This window comes from Bubalus bubalis, chromosome 4 (genome assembly GCF_019923935.1).
Source record: "Bubalus bubalis isolate 160015118507 breed Murrah chromosome 4, NDDB_SH_1, whole genome shotgun sequence".
Lineage (NCBI taxonomy): Eukaryota > Metazoa > Chordata > Mammalia > Artiodactyla > Bovidae > Bubalus > Bubalus bubalis.
The window spans coordinates 3,418,158-3,430,386 of record NC_059160.1 but is presented as its reverse complement, the minus strand read 5'-3'; the positions used below and the strand labels follow the sequence as shown (position 1 = coordinate 3,430,386).

General features: G+C 52.0%; 1 protein-coding gene across 1 annotated transcript; it reads right to left on the bottom strand.

Annotated features, from left to right (window-relative positions):
* Nucleotides 1–2,373: 2,373 nt before the first annotated feature.
* LOC112584368 (polycystic kidney disease and receptor for egg jelly-related protein) lies at nt 2,374–10,309 on the bottom strand. Its single transcript, XM_045165206.1, has 2 exons — nt 5,588–10,309; nt 2,374–5,404 (listed from the first exon to the last, which is right to left on the bottom strand). Exons 1-2 carry the CDS (start codon nt 10,307–10,309, stop codon nt 3,299–3,301), a joined length of 6,828 nt encoding a protein of 2,275 aa, XP_045021141.1. The 3' UTR covers nt 2,374–3,298.
* Between the last annotated feature and the right edge of the window lie 1,920 nt (nt 10,310–12,229).

The following is a 12,229-nucleotide window of genomic DNA, read 5'->3' as shown; positions in this document are numbered from 1 at the left end:
TTGGGGCCCTTTACCGAACGGCCCCTGGTCCCACTTGTTGTCCAAAGGGACCGCTGCCCCAGGGCTCCTCTGCCTCCCAGGGGACTCTGCAGTCACCTCTCAGAGGGTCCCCATGGAGAGGGACTCCCTTATCCCACCCACTCGCCCACGCCCGCCCTCTGCCCCTGCCGTCCCTGGCTCCTGTCTGATCGGGTAGGTGGGGGCTCACACCAAACTGCCAGCCCGGGGTGGCCCTGGGTTTCCCCAGCCTGTAGGGTAACCCTGCGGGCGCGGCGGGTGTGTCGGAAGCAAGTAGTGGGCGGGGACCGCCCCGCCCCCAGCCCCGCCCCCGAGGCTCGACACCGCGCCCCCACGCGGAAGGTCGGGCGAAGCGCAGAGCTCGAAACCCGCGCGCACTGTGGCTGACACCTCACCGCTGTGCGACTGTCAAGTACGCGGAAGACGCCCTCCGCAGAGCGCCCGCGGACCCGCATCCTCAGAGTTGCCTGGAGCGGGGGTGTCAGCGCGATCAGACCTTCCTGGGGACCAGAGGGGGCGAGGTCCCCAAGAGATGAGTGCGGGTTCTGGGCACACAGAAGGGACAAGTGGACTCTCCAGTGCAGCCAGGCCCCAAGAAATATGGGGCGTGTCCTGGCCGCTCAGAGACCACAGATCGTCCTAAGAAGTTTAGCCCCTTATGTACCATGTAAGTTTTATTTCAGCAGGCTGGCTTCCTGACCTGACATTGGGGCCTGCTGGCCAGGCCTTCTCTTGTGGACCACCTCCACCAGAGGGAGCCGCAGCCAAGGGCACAGAGCTGGGTGGGATGCTACGTGCTTCCCGCAGGCCTGGCCCCTCCCTCTGTGCTGGGGCACATTGGCTGGCCGCTACCCTGGCCGCACCCTGGACACCCTGGCTTGCAGGCCCCAGGGCCTCTGCTTCTCTGACTCAGAGGCCCCTCCTCCAGTGCCTCCCCTCCCAGGAGCAGAGACTGAGGCCCAGGGTGGGACCACCATGTACCCGGGAGTGACAGCCGCTCCTGGGCCTGGCTCAGGGCTGGCCCTCACTTGGACATGCCCGGTCCATCTGCTGGATGCAATGCCATGAGGCATTGAGCCCTTCATCACTCAGAGGAGAGCAGCCGGGCTCTGGGAGGCCAAGGCCAAGGCCGCCCAGCCCACAGAAGGCAGTGCCAAGCTCCCCCAGGCTGCCTGAGCACCATCCATGCTGCCTGGACAGACCTGCTCCCCACCTCCCAGCAGGGCTCGTCCCCCAGACGTTGCCTTGAAGGGCTCCCAGCACCCTCCCTCTCCCCAGGGGGCAGTGGTGCCCTCCTGGGGCCACAGGGCACATGGATCTCTGCAGACCTCTGAGCTCACAAATAGAGGTGGGACTTGACAGGACGTGACAGGATCTGTGATGTAGTCCCGAGTCAGGGCTTTGAGCGGGGGACACAGGGGACTTCATGGTACTCTTGGCTCCGTGCTGGGGGACCAGGCATCACCACCCAGGGGGCCAGCTGCAGGAAGGTCCCCTGGACACCTTGGCATTGGGCCCTCCTGCTGGGTGCCTTCTGTGTGGGCACCTGTGGGTGGCAGGATGGTTCAGGAAGTCAGAGGGTGACTGAAATGAGAGTCATAACTGCCAGGAGCAGGAAGGGGTGATATGGGGGCCTTCTCTCTCCTTTCACACTTGTTCTCCTGAGGGCTTCCTTGATGGTTCAACTGTAAAGTATCTTCCTGCAGCTCTAGAGGCCCAGGTTCAATCCCTGGGTCGGGTAGATCCTCTGGATAAGTAAGTGACAACCCACTCCAGCATTCTTATCTCAAGAATCCCAAGGACAGAGGAGGCTGGCAGGCTACAGTCCATGGATTCTCAAGAGTCAGACATTCTGACCCCAGCACCAGTCCCATACGGTTACTGGGCAAGGCCATGGTTCTAAAAAATGTACGGGTGGCAGTTGGGTGACAATGAGAAGTGCTACGCAGAATGTGCACTTCACCCGGCACCAGCTGACCAGAACCTAGCCACACCTGTGAATTCCCACCAGGGAAGTTAGAAAACACAGAACTGAGCATTTGATCATGACAGTTTGGGTGGTCTTGGGTGAGTCAGAAAGACTATTGTCTAATTGGCAGGAAGACCACCCCAACCCCAGGGACGAAGGGAGGGAAGGCCTCTACATGTGCACGTGCCCATACCTGCCAAGGTGCGAGGTGCCATGGCCATGCAGTGCAGCTGAGTGAGCACCATCAGGGTGCCAAGCAAGTGATAAACAGTTGGGTCAAAGCAGTTACACCTGCCGTTTGGTCCCCTTTGCTGGCACTGCATTTCGAGGGCAGACGCCATCTGTGTACCTGCCCCTCTCACAGAAATCACTGCAGGCCACATAGAGGAATCATATTTTAATTCTGATGAAGCTTAGCATGACATTTTCATGAAGGAACATGCTTTGAGTTGAAAACACAGGAGCTGTTAACCAATTTTCTTAAACAATGTGTTCTAAACAAGCCACCAGGCCATCAATAAACAAAAGCCCAAATCCTGGAGAGAGAGAGAGATGGCTACACTCATGGCATAGAACATTTACCACCTTTCAGTGTGAACTCAACAGCATGCACACACACACTCCTTCTTGTTTAACAAAAGTCATGTCTTGTGGCCAAAAATATGTTACATCCATAACTGGCAATGGCCTTAAGAGCAGATGGGAAGCTTCAGATTGCTGCGCCCTGGTCCACATCCCTCCATTTCCAGGCACAAGGGCACTCCTGGGACCCCTCATGAGACCCCTCCAGCCCTGCCCAGCTGGAGTGTGTGTGGTGGGTGGTGGGAGTAAGGAGGCTCTGCAGCCCCATCAGCAAAGGGAAGGGCCAGCAGGGCCGAAGGACCTGGGCTCTGCCCCCAACCACTAGCCCTGGCCTCCCAGCCTCGGGGACAGGGGGACCAGGGCAGCAGCGTTCACCTGCTGCTTCTGACAAGCTGAGATGAGGTTGGGGGCCCTTTCAGCTCCCTCCCCCAAATCTAGGTCTCTAACCCTCTAAACTGCAGTCGCTGCCAAAGACAGCAGCTTCTAAGGAAAAGGGAAATGAACCCGGGACTCACAGATGGTCGCCCTCCTCTCTCCGCAGAGGCCACGCTGCCCTTGACCCGCCTTTCAAGTCCCAAGCGTGGAGGCCCCCGCTGCAGACACGTCCAGACGCGGGGTGCACTGTGAAGAATACGGGGGGGGGAACACAACTGAGCCACGAAACGCCCCTTGACCCCAGAAACCGAGCCTTTGGAGGAACCTGCCTGTGGGCCTTGACACTGCCATGGATCACACGACGAGGTAAACCATTTTCTTCCCATTAATGTTTCTGGTCTTCAGCCCCAGGTAGCGGTGGCTGTTCTTCTCTGGCTGCCCGTACACCATGTTGATGAAGAACTTGGGCTCGTCTTCCACCCTGGGCTTGAAGCACAGGCAGCAAAAAGCAGATCTTAGCCGGCGACACAGATAAGTCATGGCTTCCGCCTCTTCTGAGGGCTCCTCGTACACGGGCTGCTTCATTTCCTCATAGGCTGACAAAATCACTGCCTGAAATAAGTTGATCAATATGCAGATCATCACCAGCATGAAAGATGAGAGGAAGAGGACCCCGAGAACCCGGTTATTGAAAAATTCCGTGTTCTCAAAAGCTGAGACACAGTAGGAAAATATTGTCTGGGTGGCGTGGATCATGTCACTGTAGTTCCACTCGTGCTGCCCGAACACCAAGTACCCGAATGCCATGAAGACAAAGAAATACACGGACACCACCAATGCCATGTGGCAGATGCCAGGAAGGGCAGTCTGGATGGCCCTCTGAGCCAGACGCACATCGTAAAAGACCCTGGAATACCGGAGCGTCTTCAGGATCGTCAGAAATACCAGGAAACCCAAAATCACCCTCATGGTGTGATCCACTTGAGCCACTGCATGAAAGGGAATGAAATCCTCAGGATTTGACAGGTAAGCCCGAACTACACCGATGGCCAAGAAGTGCTTCCTGAAAAAGAGTACGATCCACAAGGTAAAGATACATTTTAGAGCGAAGTTGAGCAAATTATATACACTTTGCAGGTAGGCAGTCCTTTCTTGTGTGATTACATAAACCTCATCAACAGTGTAGGCAAGGAAGAAAATGAAGATGGCCAAGTACAAGTAGTTTTCTGATGAGTCGGCTGAGTTTTTTCTGTTGAAATCAGCGAGCAAGAAGGAGTGCGCATTCAGGCTAGTGTTCACAACACCTAACTGAAAGACCTCGAAGATGACCGAGATGCTGCAGAGGAGACTGATGTCTGGATTGAAGGTGGTCAATTCCACAATCACAGACCACGTCTTTTCATCCAGCCAATGGCTTTTCTGGAGTTCCCTGAGCCTCAGTGTGGAATTAAACTGCTGCTCTGCTGGAAAAAAATAGAAGGCGTATCCTCCTGAGCCATAGGTGTGCAGCAGCCCATAGGAAGAGTACGCCCACCTCTTCTCCGGAGGCCTGTAAGTAAACCCTCTGGTCGTCTTGTCAGTGTCCCGCTTACTAACTCTATTCCACGACCCAGAGTAGTTTTTTGTGTCTTCTGGGTCAATGCCATATTCGGGGTGACAGCGAATCTCTCCTTTGAGGCTGCCCTTCACAAATTTCTTGGCCGGCAGACACATTATCTCTCCAGGTTGCGCCCTCACCTGCCTCATGAGTGGCAGGCCAAGGATTTTAGAGGAGCTGTCAGGGAAAAACGTGGGGTTCGGGTCATTGTGGAGCAGAGGCAACAGCACCCTGTTCAGCCACTGATAGATGTCTTCCAGCCTGGTCACGCCTGCCAGATCCACAGAGAACTGGTCCCGAATAAACTGATTATAGTAAAAGCTATCAGTGGGGCGTAGGACGGCAACTAGGCTCAGCAAGAGAGCCAGAAAGATGAAGTGAGTGAGGATGTAACTCAGGAACAGGAAAGCTCTTCTCTTGATCCTCTTCTTTCTTTGGAATATCGTGATTTCGTCCTGGGTGAGAGGCTGGTACGTTCTCGAGTTTCGGAGCTCCATGACATACCGGTGGCGTCTGTCCATTTCTTCTGGGTCCTTCCGAATGTTGTGCAGCTTGATCTCGGAGAAGCGGCTGTTGCCAATCCACGAAATGTTTTTACAGTACTTGGCCTTCCGTGTTCTGTAGCCTGACACGAGCATGATTTTAGATGGCTGCACGAGAAAGACTGACTGAGTGAATGCACAAAACGATGCAAACAGCCATGCTCTTGACTTTTCGAGGCCGTAAGTCAGTCCATAAAATATGATGAAGAAGGAGGATATGCCACAGGTAAGAAAAACCAAGAGCCAGGCGACAGAAACACACCATTGTGGCAGGACCATTCTGGTCTTCTCTTTAAGGGCTGTTGAACCTGGCTGGGGAGGCTGCTCATCAGAAACATTTGTATTGTCTTCAATATTTGGGTTATTGGTGTTTATATTTCTTCCCTGCATGTTGGAGAACTTGCTTTGTGCTTGAGTGACCTTGCTTTGGTTTCTAGAGACCTTGCTTTGGTTTCTGGAGACCTTGCTTTGGGTTCTGGAGACCTTGCTTTCGGTACGGGAGACCTTGCTTTTGATGGGAGACCCCTGGCTTTCTTCTTGCTTGGCCGGGGGCTGTCTTTTAGAGGTGACATTGACAGAAGCCTTGGGTTTTGCACGGTGTCTGTTAGACACAGGCTTCTGGGAGCTTGCCTTGTCAATTTCATAGGCATGCCAGTTTCCCAATCGTTCTTCCCAGTGCTGGCTTCCTGGCGGTTTCAAAGGATGTTTCCGAGGAGTGACCTCACCTAGAGTCACCTGAGGTCTCCTCTGGGAATACATGAACAAAGATTTGATCACTAGTTGCACAGGGAGGGTAATAAAGGCACTTTCCAGTCCAATCACCATCGACCTGATGTACCTCTGCTCTTGTGGCTCTGCTTTGATCTCCTTCTCTAGACTAAAGAACATAATATTACACAGAAGCGTGGATAACAACATTGCTAAGCAACAGGACAGCCTCTGGAGCCTATTGAACGGTGTAGAAATGACACCAGAAAATACAGAGAACCACAAGTGGCTTCTCCCCAGCTTGTAACTTAAATCTATGAGGAAAAAGTCCATTTTCTTGAGAGGCTTATCTGGGGGGGTTACTTGAAAGGTTCGGTCCAAAGACGATTCAATAGAAAGCCATTCTCGGCACATGAAGAGCCAGATGTGTCTGCTGAACAGATTCTCCACTTTAATTCTACTTAAATACCATTCAGGGGACCTGCCCTCATTGTTGTGCCACACACGGAGGGAATGGATGTCGCCCAAGTCCTTTTTCGTCGCTAGGAGGAAAGTGCAGATGCTTCCTCGGTAGAGAGTCCTAAATTGTGGATGGCTTAAACAGTGCACATCGCTGCTACCTTCGGTTCCATGCAGTTGGATAAAGACATTGGCCCTGGTCCCAGAAGCACAACGGCTTCCTGTAAAAACAGTGACTAGATAACACACATTATCATAAGGATCGTTATCAAGGAGAACTATCACATGTTCCCTAAGATACTGGTCTGTTTCATCTCTGTGCAAGGCCCAGAACGCAAGGACCAAGTACAACAGCAATATGAGAAGTACCGTGAAGAGGGTCACAGGGTTTTGGGTGACATTCTTGACTGCCTCCACTCGTAAGTCCACAGGGTTAGGGACCACGATCACCTTGGCCGTCAAATAGTGGGTACGCAGGTGAAGGTTGGCCTGTTTGATTATATCCAGCTGCCGTTTGGCCCGCCGTGGGTTCTTGCAGATACAGTGCACTCTTTGCCAAGTGGTCTTCTCTCCCACAACACAGGTATCTTCTCTCCAATCGCTCTGGATCCCAAACATGTCCAAGCACTCACTGCTGAAAACAGAAATTCTCACCAACTTGTTATTGGGTTTTAGGACAAAACGAGGTGCCTGTAGAACCACAGCGACGGTGCACTCAGAGGAATCAGTTCGCTGAGCTATGACCTGCACCAGGGCCGCGGGGAGGCAGACCACTCGGGCCTCCTTCACCGTACACTCCGGGTCAAACAGGTCACTCTCGTTGGCAATTGGAGGGATTTTATGGGGCACCAGGTAGCTGGTCATAAAAGAGTTGGGTGTGATCTCACGGCCCGCGTACACAGACACCGTGAACAAGACGGACACTTCTGTCATGATGTGGATCAACACGTCCCTGCCTGCGGTACTGTCCACAACAAAGCTAAACGCCCCTGTCGTCTTTGTCGCTGATTCATCCACTGCATAAGGCTCTGAGCCGGGTCCCACCGTGAGATTAACAGTTCCAAAGCTCAGGTTTTTCCTGATGAGGTACACTTCCACTGCTTCAGGTGGGATCTCAATCACGTCACCCGTGGCCTCCACTCCTGTCATTCGGAATCCAACCACCTGGGTCAAAATGTTTTCCCCATAATTTAGCCAAGGGAAAGGGTCATCCGCAAATTCACAAAACATCGTGGAAATCGGAGCGCTGGCAGGCAGACTAGGAACGCTGTTCACATTTAGGCTGGGATAAAAACAATTCTGACAGTGCTTCTGGGTGCTGAAGAACTTGGTGACATTCCACTTTTCGGTTTTCTTGACATACATTTTAAAGTTGGAGGTCCTCAAGGCAGTGGTCTCATTCTCTGGCACTTTCACAGCCAGTACCGTGTCTGCTAGAGATTCAACCACGTGGAAAGGCTCTTCAAAGACTTCATAATGAACCAGCAGTTTCAGGATGTTAGACAAGGTTATTAATATTCCAGTGCACACACTTTCTATTTGCTCAGAAGAAATGCTCTTATCTCTCTGATGACTATCTTGGAGGGCTTGGCTTGCTTGCCAAGTCCTCACTGTGGCCAGTTTCTGAGAGAATGCACTGATCTCAGAGGTTTTCTCTGTTAATTTAGTAACAGCCATGACCACCTGGCTAATATTCACCAAAGTGTTTATAGGAAGAATAAGTGTCTGATTGAAAAGGTGTTCTCGGAGTTTAATTTTGTCAGCTTGCAGACTTAAGTTGCTTTTCATACTATTCAAGACAGAAGCTACTACGTATATTAAATAACTTGCATTTAGAAAATCCTGCTGTTGAAGCAAAGTAGACAGGGATGAATTTGGTCCCATGGTGAAGTTGGATAACTTCTCCAACACAGTCATTGATGAGTTTACGTCAGTGGGAGGCCGCACAGTGGCGTAAAAGTTCACCTGAGAAAAAGCTCCCAGAGAGGTATTAAATGCCTGAGCAATTATTTTCAAGGCATAATGACTGTCCAACACACCAACAGGGAGAAAGGAAGGGGGCGATGTGGAATTCTTTCCCAAATACAGGATGGATCCAAAGTTATTCTCTTTCACAGAACTGATCTCACCAAAACCATGTACATCAGGAACTATTATTTTATATGTAAGAACAATGTTCTTATGCTTGAAATGAGTACAAATGACAACAAACTGAGTAATGAAGGAAATTCCTTTTTCTGGAACAATTTTGCAGTCTGTGCTTATAGGGACATGGTGAATAATGAAAGGATATCTTAAGACCAAGGTGACTCCACTCCACGTTGCTGCATTGAGAGAAATCCAAAACTTATCTTCCCTGAAATGCCAGAAAGCGAAAGCTTTTACAGACACATAAGCACCATTCCGTCCTGTTGAAGTTTGCCCCGTCCAGTCAAATGGCACCTCCTGACCTGAAGACGTCAGAATGGACCAGCGATAGACATCTCGGCCTGCCGTACAGCCTGTGCAGTCCAGAGACAACGAGAACCTCTCCGATAAAACCAGAACCTGGTCACAATTTTCAATGCAGGAAACGCTTGCTACCGGCTCTCCCTGAAGCACGTGCACCGTTGCATCAGCAAAGGCTGACCTGCTGGTCTTCTGGATCACCAGTCTGAAAAAATATACACGGCCGCCTTGAAGTGTTTCTGGAGAAAGTGTGAGAATAGGACCAGAGGCCCATGTCCACTTGAGATCAACCTGCTCCGGGAGACAAACTTCCTTGCTTATCACTGTTGTGTTTTCTCCATCATAGTTTCTTGAGTCTGTGGTACAGTACCAGAGAAACTTAAGTCTCTCTTTCTCTAGAGGGTCTGTTTCCTCTGGATCAGAAGACATATTTCCATTGAGAGTCACCCCATCTGTGAAATTAATTGTGATGTTGGAAGGCCCTGAAATAACAGCATTCAGGGGACGTCTAAAAATGACGACATAGATGCTGTCTGAGTCGTTCTTCCCTGGAACCTGGGGATCCCGCGTTCTGACAACCACCGAGAAATTAAACAGATACACCCCCCAAGGTAAAGAATACGGGGGTATAGTCACCATGAAGAACCCACTACTAAAATTGACCGGTGGCTTTTCCAGAGGTTTAGTCCAGTCAGGCACGGCCCCTACATAAGGAACGGCATAGACAGACCAACCCCGATAATAGTACTCCTGGATGGGACAGAAGAGGACGACTGTCGCATTGAAGGTGTCTCCCATGTCCCTGGTCAGTCGCACTGGTTTATCGTCGTTCCTATTTATCCTCACGGGGTCCAATCTACAAGGCCCCGGTCGGAATACCTGACAGGACACGGAGGACTCTGTGGGTTCTGAGCTGTTCGGGCTGACAGCTTCCAAGACGACCGGGGTGGGCCCGTCCGTGGGACACTCGGTTCGGGCCACGAATCCCGGGTAGGAGCGCCGGCCGCGGTGCAGAGCCCGACGGGGCAACGCGCGGCTCTCAGCGGCCGCGGGCCCGAGCAGCCGGAGGCGGAAGGTCCACTCCAGAGGCCCGAGCGAGCGCGGCAGGCGGGACAGCCAGCGCAGGGAGAGCCGGCCGCCGGGCGCGGACAGCTGCAGGTCCACCGGCGCGGGCGCGGCGGCGGCGGCGGTGGCGCGGCGGGCGCGCAGCTGGACGTGCGCGCGGAGGCAGCGCGGCGCGAGGCTCGGGGGCCGCCCGGCCGGCAGGCAGAGGCCGCGGCGGCCGCTCAGGAAGATGCCGCCGCCCGGGGCCGCGCGGGCCCGGAGGCTGACGCGGGCGCGGCCGGCCCCAAGGCCGCCAAAGCCTGCGCCCCGCTCCCCGGGGGCCCGGGAGGCCCTGACCGAGCGGAGCGCGGCCTGCGGCCCCCGCGCCTGGACAAAGGCCCGGGTCTCGGACGGGGCACGCCGGGCCGCGGCGGGCGTCGGGACGGGGAGGTCTCGGGACGGCGAGCCGGGCGCCTGCGCGGGAGCCGCGGGCAGAGGCCGGCGGCCGGGCCCACAGCCCAGGCCCAGGCCCAGGCCCAGGAGCAGGAGAGCCGGCCCGGGCCCCATGGCAGCGCCCGGTGCGAGCCGCGTCGGAGGCGCAGGGCGGAGGGCCAACGGACACGGCGCGTCGGGCGCGGGGCGGCTGGGCGCGGGCCGGGGTCACGGCGGGCGTGGGGTTCGGGGGCCACGGTGGCCTGGGGTCAGCGTGGTCAGTGGGGTTCCTGCGGCCCAGGAAATCAGTCATTTAATCTCCCCTCGTTGGGTCTGACCTGTCAACTCAAGTTACACTTTCACTTAGAGAGTCTTAGAGTTTCTGTAAAAATCCTCACAGTTATTGATTTGTAATTGAGTTTTGTTATGGTCACAGACTATTCTGTGCGATCCTTTACCTTTTTGAACGAGTTGAGACTTGTGTCAGTCTACCGTGTGGTCTGTCTTGAGTCCATCTGTGTGTTCCATGTCACTTGAAAAGAATGTGTATTCTACTGTCCTCTGTTTGGGAGTCAAGTCAAGAAGGGTGGTGCTGTTCCTTAGATCTATATTTGTTTTCTGCATTTTTTTCTAGTTCTAGCAATTGCTGAGAGAAGATAATATCCTACTGCAACTGTGAAATTGTGTATTTCTCTCTTTAATTCTGTTAACTTATTTTTCCTATATTTTGGAGCTCTGTTTATTAGGTAGATACACAATTGTTATGTCTTCCTGCTGAACTCTCCCTATTATCATTATGAAATGTCTTTATCTCTGGTCAGAATCTTTGTTTTGAAATCTCCTTTACTTGATATGAAAATATCCACCTTATTTGTCAATTATATCTCAATAAAACAGGGCAGGGTTGGAGTTAGTGGAGATGAAGTCAAATAAGATGACCACACTTGCCTTCTCATGCTTTTTTTCTAGGTGGCATATATTTTTTCATTTATTTACACTGAAATTATTTATGTCTTTATTTTATAGTGTTCTTTTACAAGCAACATTTAATAGAGTTTTACAGTTTTATCCAGTCGATCTATTCCTTTTAATTGAGTTCTTTAGACCATCAACCATGACTATTCATTGGAAGGACTAATGCTCAAAATATTTGGTCACCTGATGGAAAGAGCCAGCTCATTGGTAAAGAACCCAGTGCTGGGAAAGATTGAAAGCAAATGGAAAAGGGAGGGCAGAGGATGAGATGGTTAGATAGTATCACGGACTCAGTGGACATGAGTTTGAGCAAGCTCTGAGAGACGGTGAATGACAGAGAAACCTGTGAGGTTCAGTCTATCGGGTGGTAAAGAATCAGACTGGACTTAGTGACTGCAAAACAACAAGTGGCCATCAACATTTCATATAAGTCCGCTCAGCAACTCATGTAAGTGTTGATATGTTTGGATTAGATCTGTCACCTAATTTTTTGTTTTCTTATTTTCTCTGATTATCCATTGTTATGTCTGATTGTTTTCCTTTTTGTTCCCCATTAATTCATTTAACATTGGTCATTTTAGACAGCTCTCAAGCACCTACTATATACCAGGCATTTTTCTAGGCATTAGCCCTAGGCCTAGTTCCCATGGAGCTTCCATTATAATGGGGGTAAAAGACAATCAAAAATAATCCAACCATGACATACCATGTGGGATTTTACTGTGAAAAGCGATATGAAGACAAATAAGGCAGGTACAGAGATAAGAATGACAGTGAGGTGGGGAATCAAGGAAGCCTCTTTGAGGAGGTGCCCTCTGAGCCAACAGATCAGTGTGAAATGAGAGAGCATGGCTCACACAGAGCTAGGGAAAGGCATAACTAGGGCAGGGAACTGTAAGTACAAATGCAGGGAGGCAGGAAGGAGACAAGGTTAGTAGTGGGGCCTGAATAAGCAGAGAGGAGAGGAGGTGGTAGGAGATGTCATTGGAGAGACGGCCAATGACCAGAGCAAGCTGGGTCTCAGAGACCATGGTCGTGTATTTGAATTTTATCTCAAGTGGGTTGGGGAAGTGTTTGAGG

What these genes read in the sequence shown, in the direction of transcription:
- LOC112584368 (XM_045165206.1), bottom strand. Translation starts at nt 10,309, where the DNA reads ATGGGGCCCGGGCCGGCTCTCCTGCTCCTGGGCCTGGGCCTGGGCCTG. An exon ending in GGTCTCCCATCAAAAGCAAG is followed by an intron (nt 5,405 to 5,587) that starts GTCTCCCGTACC and finishes TCTGATGAGCAG; the next exon opens with CCTCCCCAGCCAGGTTCAAC.